The 7,842-nt window shown below is 39.2% G+C and overlaps 2 protein-coding genes across 3 annotated transcripts; both read right to left on the bottom strand.

Annotated features, from left to right (window-relative positions):
- Positions 1–366: 366 nt before the first annotated feature.
- Positions 367–2,164, bottom strand: si:ch211-117m20.4 (CUB and sushi domain-containing protein 1). Of its 2 annotated transcripts, XM_024266315.2 has the most exons (5): positions 1,674–2,148; positions 1,396–1,560; positions 1,150–1,317; positions 875–1,075; positions 368–755 (listed from the first exon to the last, which is right to left on the bottom strand). In XM_024266315.2, the coding sequence occupies exons 1-5, from the start codon at positions 1,768–1,770 to the stop codon at positions 700–702; spliced, it is 687 nt and encodes a 228-aa protein (XP_024122083.1). In that variant the 5' UTR covers positions 1,771–2,148; the 3' UTR covers positions 368–699. The 2 variants fall into 2 exon arrangements, with proteins under 2 accessions (XP_024122082.1, XP_024122083.1); XM_024266314.2 differs by having other exon boundaries at positions 367–755; positions 1,150–1,560; positions 1,674–2,164.
- A 947-nt stretch (positions 2,165–3,111) lies between these two features.
- LOC112138666 (histone H4 transcription factor) lies at positions 3,112–7,728 on the bottom strand. Its single transcript, XM_024261271.2, has 9 exons — positions 7,364–7,728; positions 7,061–7,287; positions 5,627–5,738; positions 5,370–5,522; positions 5,222–5,299; positions 4,157–4,277; positions 3,931–4,069; positions 3,720–3,844; positions 3,112–3,645 (listed from the first exon to the last, which is right to left on the bottom strand). The coding sequence occupies exons 1-9, from the start codon at positions 7,509–7,511 to the stop codon at positions 3,303–3,305; spliced, it is 1,446 nt and encodes a 481-aa protein (XP_024117039.1). The 5' UTR covers positions 7,512–7,728; the 3' UTR covers positions 3,112–3,302.
- Positions 7,729–7,842: the final 114 nt, after the last annotated feature.

Raw genomic sequence — 7,842 nt, 5'->3', positions numbered from 1 at the left:
GCAAATTAAAATAAAAAACTGAGATTTGTATTTCCTCGTTTGTGACAGCCAAATCTACCATGCTAACATGCAGGTCAGTGGGCTGCTCCTCTATAAATACCAGTTGTTGATAACAACACTGCACAGATTTGCCATTTGTAACGAGATTAAGGTTTCAGCTCCTTTGAAAACAGATGGAGCAAGAGGAGCAGCAGAGAAGCTGGGAACCTCTTTTGTGACAAGACACATTTCAACCAGCAAGGAAATTAACATTTTTTCATGTTTTTGCTGATGAGAAGTCGGACACAAGCACTGCTCTGTGGTTAGAGTTTTCACAAATAGATTTTTTTCTTTTAGAAATGATGTTTTCTCATAAATGTACAGACAACAAGAGAAATAAGTTGAAAATACGTTAAAAAAAATGTCAAATAGGCAAAATACATATAGAAATGAATCTGCCAGTGGAATCAGAAAGATGATTGTACCAATAACTTTTATTTTAAGAAAAATATTCTAGTCACCAAGACACGTTCTCTTAATCAAAGATTAGTTTGCTATTGAAAAACTTTCTCAATAAGGAAATTTTTCTTGCAAAACAGAAAATAAGACATTTTTTTTTACATCTTTACACCTTCTTAAGATTTAACTTTTGCCGTGCAGAAAGTCTTAAAGTTATTATTTGTTGGTTGTTAGTTTTGTCCTCACAGCTGGAGGAAGCATTCAAAACAGTCTGCGTCTTTTCTTCCAGGGCATCAATAGCCTTCCCCTTGCAGACACTAGAAATAAAAAACAGAACTTCTCACAGATAGACGGCTAACAGTCGTTCAAAAAAATGAACATCCAAGCATTGAGAGCATCTGGTCTCCTGTCGTGATTCTTCATGGAAGTTACTCACCACATGACAGAGAGCAGTCACAAATGCATGGGACACACTGAGCAAAGAAGCGCTTCCAGCCGCTCTCCTTCTTTTTACAGTTGTCGATCCGACTGCATCCTAGTTTGGGTGGACCGAAGTAGCTTTTATCAGCGCAGGTGGAGTTACACGTCCCGTTCAGCTCCCTTTCACTGACTTCAATGCTCCCCCTCTGACACATTCCTGAAAGGATGCAAGAACAGCTAAAGAAGGTGCAGAGATTTCAGTTTTTGGACATACGGTCAGTGTGGACTCACGCAGGCAGCTGGGTTTGGGGGTCCAGAGACCGTCCGGCTGGCACAAGCTGGTTGGGTTTCCCACCAGCATGAAGCCAGAGCGACAGGTGTACCTGACCACAGAGCCCACCCACCAGTCATTGCCATACAGCACTCCGTTGTAGTCCACAGCAGGCCGTCCACAGTTCACTGATGCACACAGGGAGGAGAACTGCTTTTGTGGTGAAGTATTAGCACCTCCGTCTGTACCTGTTGATGGAAACAGACCTCTGCACAGAGACTTATAGCCGAGCCAGCAGCAGCTGGAGTTCCCACAGCGGTCTCTCCTCACTTCCTGGTGACGCGCCTTACAGCCTCCAACACAAAGAGGCGCTGACCCCGACCAGTACGTGTCATCTGTGAACTCCGGCTGGGGAGTCCATTCTGTCTCACCTGCAGTAGAAACAAGTTTATGCACAACAACCTGATCTGGAGATACATCCTGCTGGAACGTGAGTTCCCTCAATATAACACCAGACGATTATAGCGGAGGGAGGAGATCTTACCGCTAACCTCCAGTTCTGAGTTCCAGTCAGGCAGCTGAGAAATCCCTCTCTGGAAGAACGTCAGCACGAGCAGCAGGTTGAACAACATGGTGATCATCTTTTGCTGCCATCACTTCCTGCAGAAAATGTGCTCATGCTTTTGGTAGCAGCACAACAGAAGGAGAAAGCAGTGAGTTTAAGTCACACTAAGCTGCGTCTTCTGCCTAATCTGCAGCTAATCATCCTGCTGGGACGGGGCTTCACATTATAGAAGGTTTTCTTAGTGTGTAAACTACAGAACTTAGCATTAAAAAGAACCTTTAAAGCTTCAAAAAAAAAATTATTTAGCAAGAATGTAAAAATTATATTCACTAAAAAATATATAATAATGTTTGAGCTCAAGTTCAAAACTCAATTATGGTTATAAGAAAATATGAGGGGGAAACTTTTGTCTGTACTAAAAGAAACACTTAAGGGACTCTAAAAACAACACTTTAGAAATCAGTTTTTGTAGACTCATTATAAAATTTGTTGCAGACAAAAAAAAGAAAGAAAATCATCATAATTATCAATTTGAATCTAAAATATCTACACCTCACATAAAACCAGGTTTTGGAGTATTTTTAATTTTATTTATTGCAAAGCTCCTCTTGTTTCACAAAATGACAGTATAATAATATTCATTTGTGAATAGCTGTATGAGTTAACCAATCAGCAGACGTCTGTAGTTCCTTTATCTATAAAAAATGTGTATAAGTTTACAGGGATCAATCCATGCTTTGTAGCAATAAATGGCTGAGCTCCAGCGGTAGAGAAACAGAGCTCTGATCAGAAGGTTGCCGGTTTGGTGTCCCCCCCTCCCCCCGTGACCCAGGTAAGACCCTGAACTCCATATTGATCCTGGTGGTTGTGGCAGTGGAGCTGTCATCATTGTATGAATGGGACTACAATTGTAAAGCGCTTTGAGCTCTCTAAGAAGGGAGTAAAACGCTATATAAGTAGACATACTTTATCATTAAATCTACTTTTCTGACTTTCTATGGATTCAGGGAGAAACTACTTAACACTGGATTCCCACTTTAAAGTATGAGCTTAAACTATTTTGACGAGTACACTAGATACACAAATACTCAACATGTACTTAAAAGTGTGTACTACTTGTCATTTAAGCATTTAATGACAAGTATTTCTTGTTTTAAGTTTTTATTTTATTGCATTATTTTTATTTGGTTCAGTTACCTTTAGTTTTCTTTGAAATGCACTCCTAAAAACTAAATTCATATTATTACACTTATATAGAAATAAAAAAAATTAACAAATAAAAAAAAAATGTCACTAAATGGGCAGTATGGTTCAAATCACAAAAGCTGTCCTGAATAGTTTTAGGACAAAAATAAAAACATGTTTGTGGTCGTTTGGTAAAGAGGGAAAAAGACTAGACAAATGTATTTTTCAGGTATCTCACTCTCAGGTTTTACTTTTATTCACACAAATATAAAGTATCCTTTTTACAATAATAGCCATGATATATTAACATTAGTAAACAAAATAATTAATACAAAAATGTCTTTATACAATAAAGTGTTAACAGAGTCAGTTCAATAATTACTCATGAATTTGGTAAAATGTCCTTCTCTTAAAACGCTCCATCTACATCCCCTGTTGCTGCTGTGCGGTGTCCTGGAGCTGCAGCAGAACAGAACTCTCTCCTCCTGAGAGGACGTACAACATGCCCTCCTCCTGCACACCTTCTTCAGCGCTAACGGTCAGCTCCTCACTCCTCTGCTCCTCCAGCAGCACCCCTCGCAATTCAACCTGCACCTCCGACGCCGCCGTGGGCTCCTCCTCCATCTCCTGATCTTCAGCGTGCTCGCTGCTAGCGTCCTCCTCCGTTTGTCGCTTCTGCCTTTCCCTCATCAGCTGCTCCGTCAGCTCCACGCTCTCGTAGCGAATCAGCTGCAGCCGCATGAAGCCGTCCTCGTGCTCCTTGTACCTGAAACAACAATGAAAGACGCCCGTAAGCATCAAAGACAAGCACGTTTACAATGATGCGAGTTAAAAACTCACCTGAACCTGGGATGTCCAGAGGGCCATTTGAACTGGTGCTTCTTGTGCAGATGAATGGTGAGGCTATTGCCTCGAGTGAAGCACTGGCCACACACGTGACATTTGTAACGCGCTGTGAAAGTCCCCTTTATGAGGAAATATTACAAAGTTATTTGACTAACAGGACAAAAATGTAAAACTAAGAGGAAAACAAGAGGAAAAACCACACAACCTCATGCTCTTTCTTGTGGTGGATCTTCATGGTGCCAGGATTACGGGAGGTGAAGCTACAGCCGGGAACGTCGCAGCGGTACGCCGGATCACTGCTGTGAGTGTCCAAGTGTTTACGCAGGTCAATCAGGTTCTTACAGCTACAACCAAAGCAAAAGGCAAGCTTCAGTGACGATTTAAAATCCTTCTCTCCTCCTTCAAGTACACATCCACATAGGAGGTGATACCTGTATTCACAGTAGTCGCAGCTGTACGGCTTCTCGTTACTGTGACGGAACTTGATGTGGCTGCGGAGCGCAGACGGCGATGGGCAGGTCATATCGCACAAGGGACACTTGTAGTGGCTCACTGTTCAATAAATATAGAACTAAAATTAATAAATGGATGCTTTTGAAGGCGATGGATTGTTTCACTTTTACATTATGTTGCAATTAACTACAATTTACAACCCAAGACCTAAGTCTTGTCTTGATCTTGTTTCATTTTAGACTCTTCTGGGAGGTCTTTAGAATCACTGGTGTCTGGAAATTTCAGACTCATGTAAACAGTAAATAGAGAGGAAGTAGAACTTTTGGGTTCACTTCATGCAACTGGTGTCTGCTGTGGTGTTGACAAACAGGGGACCAGGAATTGTTGGATTACAAGTAAGATTTTTGCTGAGAAGAAGCAGCTTTTTTCTTTGGCAGCAGTGGATGCAGTTTATTTTTTAAGTAAAGAATTCAGCTGTGGCACCTTTTTTGTTGTTTGCCTGTGCAAGAAGACAGCTGTGATAAAACTCATCTGGTTTTTAATCAAAAAGTTTGTTTAAATGCCATTTCATTTTGATTTTGGATGAGAACAAACACAAATGACAATAAATTGAAACAGATTTTTTTGTCATTTTACTTGAAATAGCTTAAGAATTAATGGTTTAAAGACGTTTTGATGTCTAAAAAACTACCAGTGTTTTAATGTAATTAAAACAAATATGCAATAGTCAACACTTTCACTGCAGCTTTACAAAAACCAAAACAGTAGCAACTGAGCTTTGATGAAACAATTAAATAAAGACCTGATGTCAGAAAAGGTGATTTAAAAAGGATTTTTTTGGTAAAAACATAAATTAGTTGATTACCAGACAGAAAAATCGTATTTAACTGCAGGATGACAGTGTTTGAGAGACATTTTCTTTTTATTTTAAGTAACAAAAATCTACAGAGGCTTAAATAGCAATTATATAACATACTCCGCTAACTGAGCTCAAATGGAGAACAATGATCCTGTCATACTGATTCAGACAGATGAAGGCTTACCGTGGGTCCTCATGTGGTCTCTCAGCAGCCGTTCTGTTGCAAATCTCTTAAAACAGTGAGAACACTGGAACCTCTGACCTACGTCAAAGGACCCAGTTAAAGCAAGTCAAAATCAATCTGTCAACGCTCCGTTTTCTAAACAGCTCACCTTCCATCGCACTCTGTCGTATCATGTGGTCAAAGAACTTTGAGTTGTTTGCGTACATCCCTCCACAGCCTGGACAGGCCACCAGCTTCTCCTGTGTGTGGCTGCGTAGGTGTTCTCGCAGCTTAGGACGCCCTTTAGCAGTGGCTTCACAGTCTGATCAACAAGATGAATGAACACTCAGCCATTTCACATCCCAAACGTTTGAGAAACTCCAGCTAAGCAAACATGTTTACACTATAATGCAACAATATTTTTACCTTTCCACCCACAGCGTATGGGGACCTCACACTCCCCTTGTGGGATGTCTACAGTCAGACCATGCATCTCCACGTGACGGTAGAACCACTCTGGGTTTTCATAAGGCGGTTGCTATGAACAATGAGGATAATAAGAAAGGAAAAAGAGATTAGTTATGTTTGCATTATCAAAAATAAGGAATAAAATGATCATAAAATACAGGTAACTGGATTTGTTTCTTGATAAATTGAGATTTTTTGTGTTCCAATAAAAAAGCAGTTCAAACTGAAGTTTCAAAGTGATGGAAAGATGCAAGAAAATGTACATTTGTGAGCATTTTAGTTCACCTGAAACTCTGATTTGCAGGTCCAATTCAGTGAATATTCTCACTAAAGATACTTTTTCTTTTTAATTTTGGCTAAAAACTACATATTTATTATTAAGAGTCCACAGGGAACAATTTTACAAAGATAATTAGAGAGGGACTTTAAAGACATTAATAAATTTGAATGTGGATGACAAACATCTTGAGACAGGAGTCATCCTTAAAAGATAGAAAAGAAAAACCTAATAAGTTTTCCATTAACTTTTTCCAGTTTTGCCGATTTTTATTTTACTTTTTTATTTTTTGCAGTCATTATATATTCAATTTAATACAACTTTTTTTATTCTTAGATCAAACAAAACAGCTACAATGACAGTATTGTGCAGAAGCCAAAAGATAAATATAAAGAAGCACCATCAGACTTTATTACATACTTAGAACTAGTGGTATAACGATTCATTTCAATCACGATTTATATCATATCATAAATTTTGGTTGTTGATACAATTCAGAATCAATATTGGTTCATTATTAATGATCCAATTCACTGACCTAAAATGAATCAGTGACATCTTTAGCGAAAAATTCAACCAGTGTGACTCAGAGATACATACCTAGTACTGAAGTTGTCTAGATTCCTTGTATTTATTGCAAGATAATCAAGTATAAATTAGATATGTGTACAATATCAGATTGTTTTTATGCTCCAGTACAATAAATCTACCAGACCTCAATCTAAATGGTATTTTCCAATATTGATTTATAGTGTATCTAATTTGTAAATGTTTTTCTTACCGTTATAGGTTGATTGGATTAAATTTGATCAATCTGGTTAGCTCGTAGGAAAATAGATGAATTGTTATACCCCTACTTATGCATCCTTGACTTCCCTTTTAAAGGCTTATAAACTTGAATGAATATCATCAAAACAACTGTAATGGAGGCTTTATTGAGAGTGGGACGGGATAAGAGGAGCTAATCTCGAGATAACCCTAATTTTCCTGCAACTGGCTTTTATTCTGTTTATCCTCATTTTTTGGTTGGTCAGTGCTCCCACCTCTACTCGAGGACTCAGCCAATTTAAACACTTCTAGTCAGAATCCTAATGAATCAATGCAGCTGGTCTTACATCACATTCCTCCCAGAGGCAGACAAAATTGTCTGGAAGTTCAGGGATGATGTTGCGGTTGTGGTGGGCGATGGAGCAACTCCCAACTTCCGGTTGAGCATCGAGGACCTGCTGACCCATCTGCTTCAGCTTTGTGTGGTAACAGTGAAAGAACACGTGTCTCCTTAGCTCTCCGGACCCCTCCACGGAGCAGAAGCCACAGTCTCTCCACAGACAGGTCCTCTCCCCTTCACAGGAGAAGCAACAAGCTAAAACACGTACCAAAACATGTAAAAAGTCCAAGTTCTTCCTCGATTAACATACCGTCAGCATCTTCATCGAGGTTTACTGCAGATAGATGAGCTTCTACGTGTTCACAGAACTTCTCCATTCGACTGAAAGTCTCCTGACAGGAGCCCCATTCACAGTCCAGTTTAAGCGTTTTTTTCTTTACGCGTTTAACGAGTGGCATCCTTACCAGTCTGTCAGAAATGCACTAAATATCGCGAGGCTTGCAACTAAATACAAACGTCATTTAAATAACAATAAAAACAACAACATTAAGTCACCAGATAGTGTAAAACATCATAAAAGTAATTACAAAGACAGTTTTGAGAATGACAGACGAGTTATTTTTGTTATCGGAACTCAGTGCAACGCAAAGTTCCGGAAGAAACAAAGTGCAAATTAATCGTTCCGGGTCACAACCGTGTTTGTCTTCGTGTAACTTTTATCTAAACTGTTAATTGTTAATCTTAATATGTCGTTTACGAATAAAAACTAACTTATAAGTCTAAGTTTAT

This window comes from Oryzias melastigma, linkage group LG14 (genome assembly GCF_002922805.2).
Source record: "Oryzias melastigma strain HK-1 linkage group LG14, ASM292280v2, whole genome shotgun sequence".
Taxonomy (NCBI): Eukaryota; Metazoa; Chordata; class Actinopteri; order Beloniformes; family Adrianichthyidae; genus Oryzias; species Oryzias melastigma.
Note: the sequence above shows the minus strand (reverse complement) of the source record. Positions and strands in the feature narration are given on the sequence as shown.

Excerpts from the sequence above, each read along its gene's own strand:
- si:ch211-117m20.4 (XM_024266314.2), bottom strand. The coding sequence starts at position 1,770 with ATGATCACCATGTTGTTCAACCTGCTGCTCGTGCTGACGTTCTTCCAG. Across the intron at positions 1,561-1,673 it reads CTCAGAACTGGAGGTTAGCG|GTGAGACAGAATGGACTCCC; the intron begins GTAAGATCTCCT and ends TTTCTACTGCAG. Across the intron at positions 756-874 it reads TGACTGCTCTCTGTCATGTG|TGTCTGCAAGGGGAAGGCTA; the intron begins GTGAGTAACTTC and ends TTTTATTTCTAG.
- LOC112138666 (XM_024261271.2), bottom strand. The coding sequence starts at position 7,511 with ATGCCACTCGTTAAACGCGTAAAGAAAAAAACGCTTAAACTGGACTGT. Across the intron at positions 5,739-7,060 it reads GCCTCTGGGAGGAATGTGAT|CAACCGCCTTATGAAAACCC; the intron begins GTAAGACCAGCT and ends CATTGTTCATAG. Across the intron at positions 5,523-5,626 it reads CATACGCTGTGGGTGGAAAG|ACTGTGAAGCCACTGCTAAA; the intron begins GTAAAAATATTG and ends CTTGTTGATCAG.